The sequence below is a fragment of the Protopterus annectens genome, chromosome 1.part1 (genome assembly GCF_019279795.1).
Source record: "Protopterus annectens isolate FY-2018-M chromosome 1.part1, PAN1.0, whole genome shotgun sequence".
Taxonomy (NCBI): Eukaryota; Metazoa; Chordata; order Ceratodontiformes; family Protopteridae; genus Protopterus; species Protopterus annectens.
Genome location: NC_056726.1, coordinates 1740523596 through 1740543541, shown reverse-complemented (window position 1 = coordinate 1740543541; position 19946 = coordinate 1740523596). Strand labels below are relative to the sequence as shown.

General features: G+C 44.9%; 1 protein-coding gene across 2 annotated transcripts in view; it reads right to left on the bottom strand.

The window, feature by feature from the left end:
- The window catches only part of ARID1A (AT-rich interaction domain 1A), a 3912194-nt gene that overhangs the window by 2890928 nt on the left and 1001320 nt on the right, over positions 1-19946 (bottom strand). For both annotated transcript variants that reach the window (XM_044084256.1, XM_044084266.1), the window contains exon 3: positions 743-1240. In XM_044084256.1, the coding sequence (XP_043940191.1) occupies positions 743-1240 (498 nt within the window). The remainder of the gene's footprint in view (positions 1-742; positions 1241-19946) is intronic.

The following is a 19946-nucleotide window of genomic DNA, read 5'->3' as shown; positions in this document are numbered from 1 at the left end:
TGTAATTTGATTATGAGGTCTTTCTCTCCCTCCAGTGGGGGGGGGGGGGGGTGCCTCAAAGAACCCTCCTGCTTAGGTGCTGATAGTAAGAAGCAAGTTGTGACAAGAAGCTAACCACTGGCAACACACAAGTGGCTGTGTCCTTGTTTTTTAGCTTTATGCACCTACAACCTCCTCCCCTGCTAGTGAAAAGGATTAATCTAATTTCAAACCATACAAAAATATCACTAGTCTAATCCAAAATATTAACATCCACAGCAACAAAAACTACCTTTCCAGCACCCCTCTCAAAGAACATTACTGCAGCTCTACAGCTGCACAAGTAGTGAAAAAGCACCACCTAACAAACACCTGTCCCAATATTGCACTTGCAGCACTCTGTGTAATGACACCAAATGCAAACACTTGCACAATTCTACATGAAAAAGCAGTACAAACCATCATTTCTTTTGATCTTCATTAAAACACCACGCTAACATTCAAAATGTACCAAATATTAAAAACTTAACTTTTCTCCATGTCCTTTTCAGTTTCACTTATTTTTCATTGCTGGTTCAGACAGATAAAATTAAGGGATGCCACTAAAATAAGTGAATACAACACTGCAAGAAGTTAACTAATAAGCAGAAGTGAGTTACTTTGTGCTTAAAGTGAGAGAGTGTACATGCACTGCCATAAAAGAATGAAAAGTTAAAACCAGGCAAATTACAGCAAAGAGATTGTTAAAAAAACGTCCCTGTACCTGCGGAGGAGGGTATCGCTGAGTATACGAGGACTGCTGTTGTTGCTGGGGAGCAGGCTGGGAGTAAGCAGAAGGCTGAGGTGGTTGCTGCTGCTGTTGTAAAGGATGAGCAGAAGGTTGTGATGCCTGAGATTGTGACTGTGCAGCAGGGGCTGTTGCTGTTGGCTGCTGTGATGTTTGCTGAGAAGGGTAAGGAGTTTGTGAATGCTGCTGAGAGTATGGTGATGGAGTCTGTGGATGATGAGGTGGAGTCTGCTGCTGTTGTGAAGAATATGGCGACTGTGACTGCGGCTGAGAAGGCTGAGGCTGTTGAGAATACTGCAGTTGAGATGGCTGATGCTGTGAAGACTGGGATGGCTGTTGTGAATAAGGAGGCTGAGACTGTTGCTGCTGTGAGAATGAACCTTGGTGCGTGGCATGAGGACTTTGCTGATTATAATAGGAGATCTGATTCTGCTGCCCATATCCAGCTGGGTTCTGTTGAGTGTATGATGTCATCTTGGCAAAGGACAGAGAAAAACATCAGAATCACAAACCAAAAGGAAGACTATTATGAAGGCATTCTATGCAAACCCAGAAAGCAGCACACAAACATTTTACTTACGCTTTTATAAATCATTACTACTCTTATCATACATTCTTACTCCTATTAAAGACAGACATAAGATGATAATATTGCTAGACTGTATACTTTAGACATTTACAAATGTGAAGGAAATTCTTTACAATCCAGTTATTTTACTTAAGAAAGGTGCTAATTTAAGCAGTGTACATCACACCTCTCTTCAGGGGAAGAATTGTGCTAATCTTACCATAACTATAGCTGTCCTCTTCACTGCTGCAGTATTGTTAACCTGGGGATTCTCCTGCCTGAAGGTGACCACACATCGGCCAATACACTACTATAAGTACATGGAAAGTCGCACGCAGGTTACTGCCAGATGTAAGCCATAAGAGACATACGCATGTATCATCCTCAGAACTGAATGCCCCAGGATGGATGCCAGACTAAGGATATAAAATGCTAGTAAATCCAAGGAAAACAGACCAGGGGGAGGGATAGATTACTACAGCAGTGAACAGAAAGACATATATGGTTACGGTAAGCTTCTACACAACTATTCTATGTCCTTCTACTCACTTGCTACAGTATTCTTAACCTGAGGGAGAGTGCCTCTGCTCAAGGAAGGAAGGGAGGAGGAAAGAACAGAGGAGCTCTCAAAGCCATGTAAAATTGTTTTAGCAAATTTGGCTTTGGTTCTGGAAATGCTTCATTTGTAGTGTTTGGTAAATGTATGGATAGAAGACCAGGTGGCTGCTTCGCACTGTTATCTAAGCCCTTGAAGAATGCCTTAAGAGGAAACCACAACTTTGGTAGAGTGGGGCCTTCACAGGTGAAGACAGGCTCTTTCCATGGAATGTGTAACAAAGGTAGATAGTCTGAAATCCAAGAAGAAACAGTCTGCTTGGAAACGGGTAAACCCAGAGCCCTGGGATGAAAGTTCACAAACAGCTGATCAGATTTCCTGATAGATTTTAGTCTTGTCCAGGTAAAGCCCAAGTTGTATGTGTACATCTAAGGAGTGTAGTACCTTCTTGCTGTGGCTTTGGGGAGAAGGGAAGAAGGTACGCAACTGAACAGATTGGTTAACGGATAACTCTAACCACTTTTGGCATAAAGGAATGATTTGTTCTCAAGGATACCCTATATCCTTATGAATCACCAAGAAGTGGGCACTGCCACACAGGCTTGAGGTTGACACCCTTCTGGCTGAGGTCAAGGTCACTAGTAAAACAGTTTTCCAAGAGCAATGTTTGAGGTAGGCTGAAGATGTGGGCTTAAAAGGGGGCCAAGGTCTGCTTTTCTAGAACAAAATTAAGGTTCCAAGGAGGAGGAATAGGCTTCCTTGTAGGCCTAATGTGAAGGATGCCCTTAAATTGTTTCACCTCGAATCAGGATACTAGAGGGGGAGAAAGCTGCAGACAAGCAGAAATCGCTGTGTCCTTTGACAAAAGAGCAAGCCAAGCCATCAGAGAGCAATTCACACAAGACAGAAAGTACAGTTTTGTACCTACCATAAATGTAGATGTTCGAGTGCTCGTACAGCTGCAGTCATAACAGATGGGTTATCCTACCGTCAGGCAGGTCCTCGGTCGGCCGAATTCCAAAGTCTAGGTCCGGCATCGGTTGTCGTCGCTTCTTCCCTGACGTCAGTGCGACAGGGGTATAAAAGAGGCAGCCGACGCCATTTTCTTCAGTTTTTCTTGCCCCAGATGTCAGGTGCCCCCAGAAGGAAGGCAAACAATGTTATGCAAAGATGCAATGTTGATAAATCAAAAACAGTAGTTGCAAGCAAATACACCATAAAAGAATACCCCAAAAAGGTTATATGAAAAGTGTTTGCCATAAGGCCTGTCCTAAGAGGGGATGGAGGGAGGGAAACCTGGACTGCAGCTGTATGAGCACTCTAACATCTACATTTATGGTAGGTACAAAACTGTACTATGTTCATCGTGCATACAGCTGCAGTCATAACAGATGGGTAGAATCCCAAAGCTAAGTAAGGGTGGTAGGCACTAAGTGGAACTAGGAGGGGCTAGGATGCCCTGCAGGACTGCTGTGGCAAAGCCCGCTCTAGATTTTGAGTATAGAGGGAGGTGATAGTGCTTGGAGAAAGTGTGCACTGAACTCCAGGTGGCTGCTTCCAAAATGTCCTTGGTAGGGATCCCCCTAAGGAAGGCTGCAGAGGTAGCTGTGGCTCTGGTGGAGTGGGATCTGATGCATGCAGGCACAGCTTTTCCATGGAATGAGTAACAAAAACGTATGCAGTGGGCTATCCATTTTGAAATTGTCTGTTTGGAAATGGCCTTTCCCTGAGCACCTACAGCATAGGACACAAGAGTTGCTCAGGTTTCCTGAATGGCTTTGTTCTGTCCAAGTAGTAACGAAGTTGTCTGTGAATGTCCAAGGAATGTAGTAGTCTTTCCCCTTTGTTGTGTGGATTAGGATAAAAGGTAGGTAAGTGGATAGTCCGATTCAAAGCTACACTGGATACTACCTTTGGCATAAAGGTAGGATTGGTTCGCAAGGAAACTCTGTCCTGATGGAAAATGATGAATGGTTGCACAGCCACGAGGGCCTGTAGCTCCGAAACCCTGCGTACTGAGGTGATAGCCAGAAGAAAGGTGGTTTTCCATGACAAGTACTGTAACTCTGTTGAAGAAGCTGGCTCGAAGGGAGGAAGGGTCAGCTTTTCCAATACGTAGTTGAGGTCCAGAGCAGGGACTGGTGGTTTCCTTGGGGGTTTTAAATTCGTTGCCGCTCTGAGGAACTGCCTTAAGAGAGGGTGAGAGAATAATGGAGGATCTGTGTTGTATTGTGCAGAAATGGCTGATGCGTGGATCTTGGAGGAGAAGGAAAGTCCATTGTTTAACATCTCAGCTAGGTACTGTAAAATTTGAGGTATATTTATTACCCAAGGATTCTGTCCCTTTTCTTGATTCCAGGCACAAAATTGTTTCCATTTGGCGGAGTAAGCCTTTCTAGTAGAAGGTCTTCTGGCCTCCAAGATGACATCCTGCACCTCCTTGGAGAGGAGAAACTGTTGGGAAATCAAGGAATTCTCCATGCAGCTAGATTTAGAGTTTTTTTTTTTTTTTTTTTTTTTTTTTTTTAACTGGCAATTTCTGTGAGTAGCAAAGAGATCTATGTCTGGCTGTCCCCATGCCTGAGTTATCTTTGTGAAAAGTTGAGGATGCAACTTCCATTCGTGTGGATCTGTCATATTTCTGCTTAGGTTGTCCGCCAGTGTGTTTTCCTTCCCTGGCAGAAATTGTGCCTGCAGTTGAATTTGCAATTCCAGTGCTGTGTTCCATAGGGTCATGGGGGTATGAAGGAGTTCCCCCCCGTTTGTTTATGTACCACATCACTGTGGTGTTGTCTGTCCTTATCAATAGCTGGCCTGGATGCAGTAGGTCTTTGAAGGTCATAACAGCCTTTTGCACGGCTAGCATCTCCTTTTGGTTGATGTGAATGTGCTTCTCTTGTCAGGTCCATTTTCCCTGAATGCACTGATCTGTCATGTGTGCTCCCCAGGCGTAGTCTGAGGCGTCTGTTATGATGATTTGAGTTGCTTGAGGTACACAGAAAGGAAGACCTGTGTTTCTTCGGCAAGCTTGAGTCCACCACAAAAATTCCTTTTGAAGGCATGGAATGAGTGGGATAATTGTTTCCAAGCTGTGGCTGTGTTGAGACCATATGTTTTCCAGGTACCACTGAAGTTTCCTCATATGCAGCTTTGCACATGGGATTAGTAGGATGCAAGATGCCATGAATCCCAGAGCCTGCAGGATTTTCCTTGCAGTTAGCCTGGTGTAAGTTGCCATTTTTCTAAAGTATTGAGACAGTTGCCCTTGCTTGTCTGGCGTGAGGTAGGCCATCTGGGTGGTTGTATCCAAGCTGGCACCCGGGAAAATTATTTGTTGAGAGGGTATTAGTTTTGATTTCTTTTTGACTGTGTATACCAGGAAGTTTAACAGTTTTATTACAAACGCCAGGTGCTGCAGTAGTAAGTCCTTGCTGTCCACTTGGATCAGGCAGTCGTCCAGATATGGGTAGATTTGAATCCCTTGTAGTCTGCAGAAGGCGATTACTGATGCCAGGCATTTCATAAACACTCTGGGCACAGTAGATAAGCCAAAGGGCAATGCAGAGAATTGATAATGGGTTGAACCTGCAAGAAATCTGAGGTATCTTCTGCAATCTTGTCTGATAGGGACATGCAGGTATGCCTCCTTGAGGTCCAATGTTACCAGCCAAGACTCCTTGCCCAGCATGGGAAGAAGCTGCTGTAATGTGAGCATCTTGAATTTTGGCACCTGTAGATATGTGTTTAGGATGGATAGGTCTAAGATAGGTCTCCAATCTTTGTCTTTCCTTGGTACCAGGAATAGTCTGGAATAAAACCCTTGACCTTATTCTTTTGCAGGTACCTCTTGAATTGCTTTCATGTCCATGAGTTGAAACTTGTTTTTGTGCCTCTGCCCTTTGATTTTGTGGCAGGTTTGGCATGCCTCTCATTTTTGGAAGGGTGCGAAAGTGGAACCTGTAGCCTCTGTCTATAATGTCCAGAATCCATTTGTCTTTTGTAACAATATGCCAATTTTTTTTTTTTTGTTTTGAGAATGTCAGCTTTCCGCCCAAAGGTGCTGCCATTAATGCTTTGCTTGGCAGGTGTAGGGGGAAGTCATTGTGTCTGTTTTCTAAAAGACTGTGATCTATCTTCTCCACCTCTTGGGGTTGGTGCTTGCCACCGTCTGGCTCTGAAAGATCCTTGAGGCTGCCCTCTACCCCTTGGGCACCTTATCTGCCCCTTTGAGGTCTGTCCGTGGCTGGAAAGGACCAATTTTTTGAAGGCCAGTTTCTGCTGAAGCGTGGAGGCTGTACCTGCAGGAAATCTTTCACGGTTTGCATTGATTTCGCTTTTTCCTCCATTTTCTTTAGCACCTCCTCAGCTTTAACACCAAACAATACATCTGTTTGAAGAGGTGCATCTAATAATTTAGCTTTGACATGATCTGGTAAGGTTTGCTCTTTGAGCCAAGCATGCCTACGTATAACAAACCCCGTAACAGCAGCTCTACATGAGGCCTCTAAAGCATCAAAACCACACTGCAATGTATGTTTACCCACTTGCTCTGCACCACGCAACAAATCCTGTAACTCTTTTAAATCTGGTTGTTCTGGTTGTGTCATCTTGCTTTTCAGCTGAGATATCAAAAACTGTTGATACTTTAACATATGGAACTGACACAGTTTAATGCCCGCATGGTTAAAGTGGCCGAGGTGTACACTTTTTTCCCCCACCTTTCTAAAGCTCTGGAATCTCTCTCTGAAGGTAATGGATTTTTAGCAGTAGAGGCCTTAATTCCCTTGGGACCCTGTGAAATTGTTTCTGGGTCAGCAATATGTTTTTTTTTATAGGAACTGGTGAGAGTCAGGAACCCGGTAATACCTGTCTGGTTTAACAGGAGCTGGAGGCAAAGAATCAGGATTAAGGCTGGCTTCTGTGTACACATCATCCAATATATCTAAAACAGGAGGGATAGCCAGAGGCCTATGCTGGGGGAGCAGAAGAAATTCCCTGAGCCTTTTCTTGGCATCTGAGTAATCTTGGCCTTCCCAGTGAAAGTGTTCCCTCAATGTATGCAGGGTTTCCCCAAAAGAGAAGTCTTCAGGGGAGACAGGGAATAGACTCCTCTGCATCAGAGTCTTCGAATGGAGAACAGGCATAATCCTGGTCCTCAGATAGTTCTGAGGTAATAGAAGCTTGATCTGAGGAAGGGTAGTCTTCCTCTAATCTGGGCCTTTTGTCAGAGGGGGGTTGAGAACCCCTGATGAGTAATCAAATCCTCAGCCATTTTAAGCATCTGTTTTTTAGGCATGGTGCCTTGAGAGGGGGTCTGAGGAACCTGTTTTTTGGTTTTCATGGCTGCTTTAGATTTAGTGAAGGCTTTAATGGAGGAGGAGGAAGGCCTGAAGACCCCTTGAGAAATGGCAGGTCTGTCTAAATTCTGAGTTTCCCAGCCAGGAGTGGCGTCAGGATCTGTAGTAGGAATGGGGGCCGAGGAGCCTGCGACCTCGGGTACTGAAGACACCGGTAATGCGTTATCGGTACTCAGGGGCTGCGTAGGCGCCTCGCTGAGTACCGGAGAACCAGTAGTAGGCCTTAGCGTGGTTTCAGTAGGTAGTGCGGACCTCGTATGTCGGTCCTTATCTTTGCGGTTTTTTGCTCAAAACTGGAGTCGGAGTATCCGACGACATAATATAATTAAATTTTTTGCCAAAAAAGTGAAGGGCGAACTCCGCCCGACGCTTAATAGTGCGCTTATTGAATCTAGCACAAAAACGGCAGGCCGACACGTCGTGGTCCGGGCCTAAGCAAGGTATACAGAAAGAGTGGAAATCCTTATGCGGTATTTGCTTCCCACATGAAATGCAATTATTAACTTTGTCTGACATCGGTCTGAGGCAAGAAAAGTTTCCCCAACGGGGAATTTAGCTTTCAAGAAGACTTCGGCTGAAATACTTTCGTAAATCTCAGGAGCTGGCCGACCAGCACTTGCGAACTGCTTCTGCTTCGGGCACCGCGCTACAAGAAAGACCGAAGAAAATGGCATCGGCTGCCTCTTTTATACCCCTGTCGCACTGATGTCAGGGAAGAAGCGACGACAACCGACGCCGGACCTAGACTTTGGAATTCGGCCGACCGAGGACCCGCCTGACAGCAAGATAACCCATCTGTTATGACTGCAGCTGTATGCACGATGAACATCCACTAGGATTCCCATTGTCAGTGGGTCTTGGTTCTTAAGACACTGGAGTGAAAATCTTTTCCACTCGGAAACATTTTCTGCTATTGGGTTTCCTGGCCTCCTGCAAAAAGTACAGTTGTGCACTTACCATAAATGTAGATGTTAGAGTGTATTCACTGTTAGTCATTACAATTGGGTTATCCTGCTGGCAGGCTACCCGCAGTCGGCCCAAATTCCAAAGTCTAGGTCTGGCGTTGGTTGCTGTCGCCTCCACCCTGACGTCAGTGCGCTAGGGGTATTAAAAGATGCAGCCGATGCAATTTTCTTCAGTTTTTCTTGCCCCAGATGTCAGGAGCCCCCAAAAGGGTAGGCTAAACATATGTCAATAAAGCATGTATGCACCAAGGTAAACTTTTTCCTTCATCTACAAGCAAATACACTACATAGGTTGTACAGAATAGAGAAGTAGAGATAAGTTCCAGCAAAGATAAGGGGGATGGTGGGAGAGTAACCTGGAATGAAACAGTGAATACACTCAATCTACATTTATGGTAAGTACACAACTGTATTATGTTCATAGTGTTTCACTGTCGCAGTCATTACAATTGGGTTGAATCCCAAAGCTAAGGTTGGGAGGCTGGAGCTAAACAGGATTAGGAGCAGCTAAGTGGCCCTGCAGAACTGCAGTAGCAAAGCCTGCCCTGGATTTAGAGCAGAGTGGTAAGTGATGGTGCTTTGTAAAAGTGTGCACTGAACTCCAGGTTGCAGCCTCTAAAATGTCTTTGGTTGGTACTCCTCTGAGGAAGGCTGAAGTGGCTGCTGCTCTAGTTGAATGTGGCCTAATGCCCTTAGGCACTGATTTGCCATGTTGTGAATAGCAGAAACGAATGCAGTGGCCTATCCACTTTGAAATAGTCTGCTTTGAGATGGCCTTTCCTTGCGATCCTGCAGCATATGCCACTAGTAACTGCTCAGTCTTTCTGAAAGACTTGGTTCTGTCCAAGTAGAAGCGCAGCTGTCTGTGTATGTCCAAAGAATGCAGAAGTCTTTCACCCTTATTCTGTGGGTTTGGGTAAAATGTAGGCAAATGAATAGTTTGGTTAAGGGCCACACTGGACACTACCTTGGGCATAAATGTCAGGTTTGTCCTCAGAAAAACCCTATCTGGATGGAAACTGATAAAAGGTTCCACAGCCATGAGTGCCTGTAGCTCTGAGACTCGTCTTGCAGAGGTTACTGCTAGGAGCAGAGCTGTTTTCCATGATAAAAATTTTATATCAGCTGTAGCGGCTGGCTCAAAAGGAGGCAGGGTGAGTTTTTCCAAGACATAATTGAAGTCCTATGCAGGTATTGGTGATCTCATTGGAGGCCTTACGTTTTTGGCTCCTCTGAGGTACTGCCTTAAAGGATAAGATAAAATAGGTGGCTCTGTATTGTAATGAGTTGAAATGGCAGAGGCATTAATCTTAATAGATGAAAATGATAGGCCTTTGTCCAGTATCTCAGTTAAATATTGCAAAATCTGAGGAATATTTGGTACAGTTGTGTCAATCCCTTGTGCCTGGTTCCAAGCACAGAATCTCTTCCATTTTTCAGCACAAGATTTTCTGGTACTAGGCCTCCTGGCCTCCAAAATAACATCAATCACCGCTTGAGAGAGAGGTGTGTTTTGAATGACTACATTATCCACCAAGCTGCCAGATTTAAGGTCTTGAGTTGGCTGTTCAGGATCTGATTGTTGTGTTGGGACATTACGTGAGGAATTTGACGTAATGTCCAGGCTGGGTATTGAGACAAGTTCCTTAGGATTGGGTACCAGTGCTGGCGGGGCCAGTCTGGGGCAATCAGTATCATTTTTGGCTTCTCTTGTCTGACTTTTAGGAGTACCTTGGGGAGGAGAGGCAGTGGAGGAAAGGCATATACTGTTAAGTTTTTCCAGCTGAAAGATAGAGCATCCACTTTCCATGCTTGCTTGTGAGAAGTCCTTGTGCAGAATCTCCATAGTTGGCACTTGTGAGGGGAGGCAAATAGATCTATGTCCGGGCATCCCCAATTCCTTGTTGTCATGCTGAAGATTAGCGGATCCAATTTCCACTCATGGGGATCCATGAGGTTTCTGCTTAGCTCGTCTGCCAGAGTATTTATCTTTCCTGGCAGGAATTGTGCCTGCAGATGTACTTGATAAGTCAATGCTGTGTCCCACAAAGTCATGGCTATAGTCTGCATAGGGGGTAGGAATGAGTGCCTCCCTGCTTGTTTATGTACATGACTATAGTATTGTCCGTCTTTATCAGTAGTTTTCCCAGATGAAGTAGATCCTTGAAGGCTGTCAGGGCATTCTGAACAGCTAGCATCTCTTTTTGGTTGATAAGTAGATACATTTGACTTGCGGACCATGTGCCCTGAATACATCTTCCTGCCATGTGGGCCCCCCAGGCATAATCTGACGCATCTGTTAATATCTGCCTGGCTGTGAATAAAGCGAATGGCTGTCCCTTGTTGTGGTGACAGGCCTATGCCCACCACTGAAACTCCTGTTGCAGGCAGGCAATGAGGGTAATTATTGTTTCCAAGCTGTGGCAATGTTGAGTCCTAACACTTTTTAGATACCATTGAAGTTTCCTCATACGCAGTCTTGCATATGGAATTAGCAGAATGCAGGATGCCATGAAGCCCAAAGCCTGCAGAATTTTTCTTGCACATAACTGGGCCTTTGTTGCCAACATTTTGAAATAAGTAGTCAGTTGCCTTTGTCTGGCGTGAGATAAGCCATCTGGGCAGTTGTATTTAAGCTTGCAGCCAGGAATATTATCTCTTGAGAGGGTACTAGTTTTGATTTCTTTTCGTTTATTGTGTACCCTAGGCATGTTAGCAATCTTTTTACAAACGCCAGATGCTGTAGTAGAATGTCCTTGTTCTCTGCTTGAACAAGGCAGTCATCCAAGTAAGGGTATATTTGTATTCCTGTTTGTCACAAAATGCAATTACTGGAGCGAGGCATTTTGTGAAGACCCTGGGCACAGTAGATAAGCCTAACGGCAGTGCATTGAGCCAGCTACGAATCTGAGGTATTTTCTGCATGATTGTCTGATTGGGACATGCAGGTATGCCTCTTTTAGGTCTAAAGTCACAAGCCAAGCCTTCTAGCCCATCATGGGCAGAAGCTGCTGCAGAGTCAACATTTTGAATTTTGGAATATCCAGATATGTGTTTAGAATAGATAGGTCCAGTATTGGTCTCCAGGCTTTGTCCTTTCTGGGCACCAAGAACAGTCTTGAGTAAAATCCTTGTCCCTGCTCTTGCTGTGGTACTTGCTGAATGGCCCTCATGTCCATGAGGGATGACACTTGCTTTTGTGCCTCTGCCCATTGATTTTTTGGCAGGTTTGGCAAACCGTTTGCCCTTGGCAGGGTGTGAAAGTGAAACCTGTAGCCTTGTGACACTATATCCAAGACCCATTTGTCCTGGGTTATTATGTGCCAATCTTGAAAAAAAGTGCTAGTTTTCCCCCTAAAGGTGCTGCCAGAAGACAAGTGTTTGGCGTAGGCAGGGGGAAGTCATTGTGACAATTTCCTGTATGGCTGTGATTTGTCTTCTCCGCTTTTGGAGGTAGAAGTACTCCATTGTTTAGACCTGTACGAGCCTTGGGGCTGGGCTCTGCCTCTTGGGCATCTGTATCTGCCCCTTTGTGGTCTGTGACACTGGAAAGGACCAGTTCTTTGTAGGCCAGTGTCTGCTAAATCTTGGAGGCTGAACCTGTAAGAAATCCTTAACCGTTTGCATAGATTTAGCTTTGTCCTCCATTTTCTTTAACACCTCTTCTGCTTTAACACCAAACAAGGTATCATGATGTAATGGAGCATCTAATAATTTTGCTTTAACATGATCAAGCAGATTCTGTTCCTTTAACCAAGCATGCCTCCTAATGACAGACCCTGTAACAGTGGCCCTGCAGGAGGCCTCCAGAGAATCAAAACCACATTGCAAAGTACGCTTTCCCACTTGTTCAGCTGCATGCAATAAATCCTGCATCTTTGTTTTCTGCACATTCAGAATTTATCAACATTTTCTGTTTAAGCAGTGACATAATATATTGCTGATATTTAAGTATATGAAACTGACAATTTAAAGCCCTTATAGCCAAGTTAGCAGAAGTGTAAATCTTTTTTCCCCATCTGTCCAGTGCCCTAGAATCCCTGTCAGAGGGTGTAGGGTTTGTTTGCAGTGGAAGCCTTGACCCCTTTGAGACCCTGACAGTTTCTGGGTCAGCAGCAGGGTTCTTAAAAAGAAATTTATTTGAATCAGGAACCCTGTAGTATCTGTCTGGCTTAAAAGGAGCTGCTGGTAAAGAGTCAGGAGTCAGACTGGACTCTGAAAATACATCTACAATGTCTAACACAAGTGGAACAAGCAAGGGGCCTGCCTGTGCTGAGGTAGTAAAAGGAAGTCTCTGAGCCTTTTCTTAGATTCTGAATAATCTTGGCTCTCCCAGTGGAAATGCTCCCTCATGGTATGCAGAGTTTCCCCAAAAGAATAATCCTCAGGAGGAGAGGCTAAAGGGATAGATTCTTCAGCATCAGGATCGTCATAGGGAGAAAGAGTATTCCTGATCAGACGAGGAATCAGAAGAAATGGAAACCTGATCTGAAGATTCATATTCTGTCTCTTGCCTAGGCCTCTTATCAGGAGGGGGATGGGAACCCCTAATCAAAGTAATTAGGTCTTCGGCCATATTAAGCATCTGTTTTTTAGGCATGAAGGCCTGTCCATGGGGCTGTTGTACTTGTTTCTGTCTTTAGAGGTGTTTTAGTCTTTGCCTTTGAAGCTGAAGTTGTTTTAACATAACTGTGTAGGCCTGAAAACACCCTCAAAAGCAGATGCCTGCTCAGCGGCTCCGGACCCATCTGAGGGAATAGTTTCCGAGGTTCCAATACCTTGAGTTTCCAGCGGCATAGTCGGCTCCACGTGGGAGTCTGAAGCGGCCTGCAGCTCTAAGGTAGCGGGCGTCAGTGGCTGCAAAAGTGCCTCACTGAGAACTGGCGAACCGGCGACTGGCTTAGAAGAAGCCTCGTCAGTTTTGGACTTCGGATGCCTATCTTTTTCTTTGCGTTTCTTTTGAACTGCGGTAGTTTGATAGCTATCCGACGACATTGTGTAATTAAATCTTCTGCCAAAATAGTGAATTGCAAAATCGTACCGACGCTTAATAGTGCGCTGGTTAAATCTAGCACAAAACCGACAATTAGCAACGTCGTGATCAGGGTCTAGGCAAGGAATACAGTAAGAATGGAAGTCCTTATGAGGTATTTGCTTCTCACAAGAAATACTATTAACTTTTCTGACATTGGTCTGGAGCAAGAAAAAAAAGTTTCCCCAACGGGGTACTTATTTTTCAATGAAGACTTCGTATCTGAAATTCGAACACGAAAATCTCAGGAGTCGGCCGACCGGCATTTGCGAACTGCTTTTGCTTCGGGCACCGTGCGGCAAGAAAGACTGAAGAAAATGGCGTTGGCTGCATCTTTTATACCCCAGGCGCACTGATGTCAGGGAGGAGGTGACAGCAACTGACGCCAGACCAAGACTTTGGATTTCGGGCTGACTGCGGGTAGCCTGCCAGCAGGACAACCCAATTGTAATGACTGCAACAGTGAAACACGAAGAACATCCCTGAGTATGCCCTCTGAGAATAGGTGTCTGAAAGGGTTAGAATCCCATCCCACAGTGTCAGCTGTAGAGATGACTGGTGTGGGTGTATTAGGGATCCTTTGCTCTGTGTGAGTAGGCCCACTCTGTGGGGTAACTTGCGGTGATAGCCCTTGGCTAAATGTAGGAGGGGAAATCAGTGCTGTCTTTGCCAAAAGGGAGACTTCTGGTTGGTCCTGTCGAATCTTGAACAGGACCTTTGATATCACAGGAAGGGGAGAGAATGCATACAGAAACATCCCCTGCCAAGAAAAGGAGAGGAGATCTACCTTCCTAACCAGAGGACTTGGGATTCTATCAAAATTCTGGAAGTTGTCTTTTAAGGGGGGAGGCAAATAAGTCTGAGGAATACCTCATTGATGGATATCCAGGAATACATCCCTGTGAAGCATCCAGTCGTGGGATTGAGTCAGGGGGCCTGTTTAAGAAGTCTGCTACTACATTCCAGTTGGAGGGAATGTAAACTGCCTGAATAGTCATGTGGTATTGGGCAAGAAATTCACACACCAGAACAGCCAACCTGCAAAGAAGGGATCTGGCCTCCCCCCCACACTTGTTCACATACCAGAGAAAGTACAATTGTGTACCTACCATAAATGTAGATGTTAGAGTGTATTCACTGTTGCAGTCATTGCACTTGGGTTATCCTGCTGGCAGGCTACCCACAGTCAGCCTGAATTCCAAAGTCCTGGTCCAGCGTCGGTTGCTGTCGCCTCTTCCCTGACGTCAATGCGCCAGGGGTATAAAAGATGCAGCAGACGCCATTTTCTTCAGTTTTTCTTACCCCAGATGTCAGGTGCCCCCAAAAGGGTTGGCTAAAAAAAACATTACTTATAAAAGCATGCACTAAAATAAATACCTTCTTCTACAAGGAAATACACCACACAGGTTGTATAGAATAGAGAAGTACAAATAAGTCCCAGCAAAGAAAGGGGGATGGTGGGAGGGTAACCTGGACTGCAACAGTGAATACACTCAAACATCTACATTTATGGTAGGTACACAACTGTAATATGTTCATCGTGTTTCACTGTTAGTCATTACACTTGGGTTGAATCCCAAAGCTGAGGTTGGGCGGGTGAGTCTAAATAGAATTAAGAGTGGCTATAAGGCCCTGCAGAACTGCAGTGGCAAGGCCTGCTCTGGATTTAGAGTAAAGCGGTAAGTGGTAGTGCTTAGTAAAAGTGTGCATTGAAGTCCAAGTTGCAGCCTCCAAAATATCCTTGGTTGGTACTCCTCTTAGGAAGGCTGCTGAGGTGTCTGCTGCCCTGGTAGAATGAGGTCAAATGCCCTTAGGCACTGATTTGCCATGTTGTGAATAGCAGAAACGAATGCAGTGTCTTATCCATTTTGAAATAGTCTGCTTTGAGATGGCCTTTCCTTGTGATCCTGCAGCATATGCCACTAAAAGTTGCTCAGTCTTTCTGAAAGCCTTAGTTTTGTCCAAGTATAAGCGTAGCTGTCTGTGTATGTCCAAAGAATGCAGAAGTCTCTCCCCTTTATTCTGTGGGTTTGGGTAAAAAATAAGCAAATGAATGGTTTGGTTAAGAGCCACACTGGACACTACCTTAGGCATAAATGTTGGGTTTGTCCTTAGAGAAACCCTGTCCGGATGGAAGATAATAAAAGGTCCCGCAGCCATTAATGCCTGTAACTCAGACTCTTCTTGCTGAAGTTATTGCTAGGAGCAGAGCCGTTTTCCATAAGAATTTAATCTCAGCTGTATTGGCTGGCTCAAAAGGAGGCAGTGTGAGTTTTTCCAAGACAAAATTGAGGTCCCATGCAGGTATTGGTGCTCTCCTTGCAGGTCTTATGTTTTTGGCCCCCCTGAGGTACTGCCTAAGCAATGGATGTGAAAAAATAGGTGGGTCCGTATTGTAATGAGCTGAAATGGCAGAGGCATGGATCTTAATTGATGAGGATCCAGCATCTCTGTTGGATATTGTAAAATCTAAGGAATATTTGGAACAAGCGTGTCAATTCCTTATGCCTGGTTGCAAGCACAGAATCTCTTCCATTTCTCTGCATAAGATTTTTTGGTGCTGGGCCTCCTGGCCTCCAAAATAACATCCATAACCGCTTTAGAGAGAGGTGTATTCTGAATGGTTACACTATCCGCCATGCAGCTAGATTTAGGGTTCTGAGTTGGCTGTGCAGGATCGGATTTTTTGTTGGGTCAGTAAATGAGGAATTTGAGGCAATGTCCAGGCTGGGCCTTGAGACAAGCTCCTTTGGATTGGGTACCAGTGTTGGCGTGGCCAATCCGGGGCAATCAGTATAATTTGAGGCTTCTCGTCTGACCTTTAGGAGTACCTTGGGGAGGAGAGGCAGTGGATAAAAGGCATATACTGTAAGGTTGTTCCAGCTGAATGACAAAGCATCCACTTTCCATGCTTGTCTGTGGTAAGTCCTTGTGCAGAATCTCTTTAGTTGGCAGTTGTGAGGTGAGGCAAATAGATCTATGTCCGGCATCCCCATTTCCTTGTCATCATGCTGAAGACTTGTGGATCCAATTTCCACTCGTGGGGATCCATGAGGTTTCTGCTTAGTTCATCTGCCAGAGTATTTATCTTTCCTGGCAGGAATTGTGCATGCAGATGTACTTGGTAAGTCAATGCTGTGTCCCACAAAGTCATGGCCAGTCTGCAAAGGGGGTAAGAATGAGTGCCTCCCTGCTTGTTTATATACCACATGACAGTGGTATTGTCTGTTTTTATTAGTAGTTGTCCCGGATTTAGTAGGTCCTTGAAGGCTGTAAGGGCATTTTGAACAGGTAGCATCTCTTTTTGATTGATATGTAGATGCATTTGGTTTGTGGACCATGTGCCTTGAATACATTTTCCTGCCATGTGGGCTCCCCAGGCATAATCTGATGCATCCTTTGTTAATGTCTGTGTGGCTGGGGGTAGAGTGAATGGCTGTCCCTTGTTTTGGTGACAGGCCTTCGCCCACCATCGAAACTCCTGTTGCAGACAGGGAATGAGAGTAACTATAGTTTTCAGGCTGTGGCAATGTTGAGTCCAAACACTTTTAAGGTACCATTGAAGTTTCCTCATGTGCAGTCTTGCATATGGAATTAGTAGAATGCAGGATGCCATGAAGCCCAAAGCCTGCAGAATTTTTCTTGCAGATAACTGGGCCTTTGTTGCCAACATTTTGAAATAGGTAGTCAATTGCCTTTATCTGGTGTGAGATAAGCCATCTGGGCAGTTGTACTTAAGCTTGCACCCAGGAATATTATCTCTTGAGAGGGTACTAGTTTTGATTTCTGTTCGTTCACTGTGTACCCTAGGCATGGTAGTAATCTCCTTACGAATGCCAGATGCTGCAGTAGAATGTCCTTGTTCTCTGCTTGAATGAGGCAGTCGTCAAAGTAAGGATACATTTGTATTCCTCTGTCTGCAGAATGCAATTACTGGTGCCAGGCAATTTGTGAAGACCCTGGGCGCAGTAGATAAGCCAAAGTCAGTGCAGAGAATTGGTAGTGTTTTGAGCCAGCTTTGAATCAGAGGTATCGTCTGCATGTTTGTCTGATTGGGACATGCAGGTATGCCTCTTTCAGCTCTAAAGTCACCAGCCAAGCCTTCTTGCCAAACATGGGTAAAAGCTGCTGTAGTGTCAACATTTTGAATTTTGGAATATCCAGATATGTGTTTAGAATAGATGGGTCCAGTACTGGTCTCCAGGCTTTGTCCTTTCTGGGTACCAAGAACAGTCGTGAATAGAATCCTTGTCCCTGCTCTTGCTCTGGTACTTGTTGAATGGCCCTCATGTCCATGAGGGATGAGACTTGTTTTTGTGCCTCTGCCCATTCATGTTTTGGCAGGTCTGGCCAACCGTTTGCCCTTGGCAGGGTATGGAAGCGAAACTTGTAGCCTTGTGACACTATGTTTAAGACCCATTTGTCTTGGGTTATTATGTGCCAATTTTGAGAAAAAAGTGCTAGCTTTCCGCCTAAAGGTGCTGCCAGAAGAGTGCTTGGCGCAGGCAGGGGGAAGTCATTGGGATTGTTTCCTGTATGGCTGTGATTTGCCTTCTCCAGTTTTGGGGGTAGAAGCACCCCATTGTTTAGACCTGTACGAACCTTGGGGCTGGGAGCTGCCTCTAGGACATTTGTATCTGCCCCTTTGTGGCCTGACACTGGAAAGGACTAATTCTTTGTAGGCCAGTGTCTGCTAAATCTTGGTGGCTGTACCTGTAAGAAATCCTTGACTGTTTGCATAGATTTAGCTTTGTCCTCCTTTTCTTTAACACCTCTTCTGCTTTAACACCAAACAAAGCATCATACTGTAATGGAGCATCTAATAATTTTGCCTTAACATGATCAGGTAGATTTCGTTCCTTTAACCAAGCATGCCTCCTAATGACAGAACCCCTAACTGCGGCCCTGCAGGAGGCCTCCAGAGAATCAAAACCACATTGCAAAGTATGCTTTCCAACTTGTTCAGCTGCATGCAATAAATCCTGCATTTCTTTGTTTTCTGTACCTTCTGAATTGATCAACATTTTCTGTTTAAGCAGTGACATAATATATTGCTGATATTTGAGCATATGAAACTGACAATTTAAAGCCCTTACAGCCAAAGCAGAAGTGTAAATCGTTTTTTTACCCCATCTGTCCAGTGCCCTAGAATCCCTGTCAGAGGGAGTAAGGCTTTTTGCAGTGGAAGCCTTGACCCCTTTGGGACCCTGAGAGACAGTTTCTGGGACAGCAGCAGGGTTTTTGAAAAGGAATTTATGTCAATCAGGAACCCTGTAGTATCTGTCCGGCTTAACAGGAGCTGGAGGTAGAGAGTCAGGAGTCAGACTGGACTCTGAAAATACATAATCTACAATGTCTAACGCAGGTGGAATAGCAAGGGGCCTGTGCTGAGGTAGTAAAAGGAAGTCTGAGCCTTTTCTTAGATTCTGAATAATCTTGGCTCTCCCAGTGGAAATGCTCCCTCATGGTATGCAAAGTTTCCCCAAAAGAATAATCCTCAGGAGGAGAGGCTGAAGGGATAGATTCTTCAGCATCAGAATCCTCATAGGGAGGGAGAGAGTATTCCTGATCAGAAGAGGAATCAGAAGAAATGGAAACCTGATCTGAAGATTCATATTCTCTTGCCTAGGCCTCTTATCAGGAGGGGGATGGAAAAGTATAGTTTTGTACCTACCATAAATGTAGATGTTCGAGTGCTAATACAGCTGCAGTAATCACAGATGGGTTTATTGTCGTCAGGCGGGTCCTCGGTCGGCCGAATTCCAAAGTCTAGGTCCGGCGTCGGTTGTTGTCGCTTTCTTTCCTGACGTCAGTGAGACAGGGGTATACAAGACACAGCCGACGCCATTTTCTTCAGTCTTTCTTGCCCCAGATGTCAGGTGCCCTCAGAAGGAAGGCAATACATAAAATATGTATATATACATGCAATGCAATATAATCAAAAATCAGTAGCTGCAAGCAAATATACCATAGAAGGATAACCCAATCAGTTTGTATGAGGAGGGATTAGCCCCTAGGACTTTACCAAGAGGGGAAGGAGGGAGGGAAACCTGTACTGCAGCTGTATTAGCACTCCAACATCTACATTTATGGTAGGTACAAAACTGTACTATGTTCATCGTGCATACAGCTGCAGTAATCACAGATGGGTAGAATCCCAAAGCTACGCACAGGGTGGTAGGCTCTAGGTGAAACTGGGATGAGCCAGAATGCCCTGCAACACAGCAGTGGCAAAGCCTGCTCTAGTTTTGGAGTATAAAGGCAGGTTGTAGTGTTTTGTGAAGGTATGCACAGAACTCCAAGTGGCTGCCTCCAAAATATCTTTGGTAGGAACTCCTCTAAGGAAGGCTGTAGAGGTAGCTGTGGCCCTGGTGGAGTGGGATCTGATGCCTGTAGGGACTGATTTTCCATGATAGGAGTAACAAAACCGTATGCAGTGGCCTATCCATTTTGAAATTGTCTGTTTGGTAACTGGCTTCCCTTGAGCTCCTACAGCATAGGACACAAAAAGTTGTTCTGATTTCCTGAAAGGCTTTGTTCTGTCCAAATAATAACGTAGCTGTCTATGGATGTCTAAGGAGTGTAGCAGCCTTTCCCCTTTGTTTTGGGGATTGGGGTAAAAGGTAGGTAAGTGTATGGCTTGATTTAAAGCTACCCTGGATACCACTTTAAGCATAAATGACGGGTTGGTTCGAAGGGAAA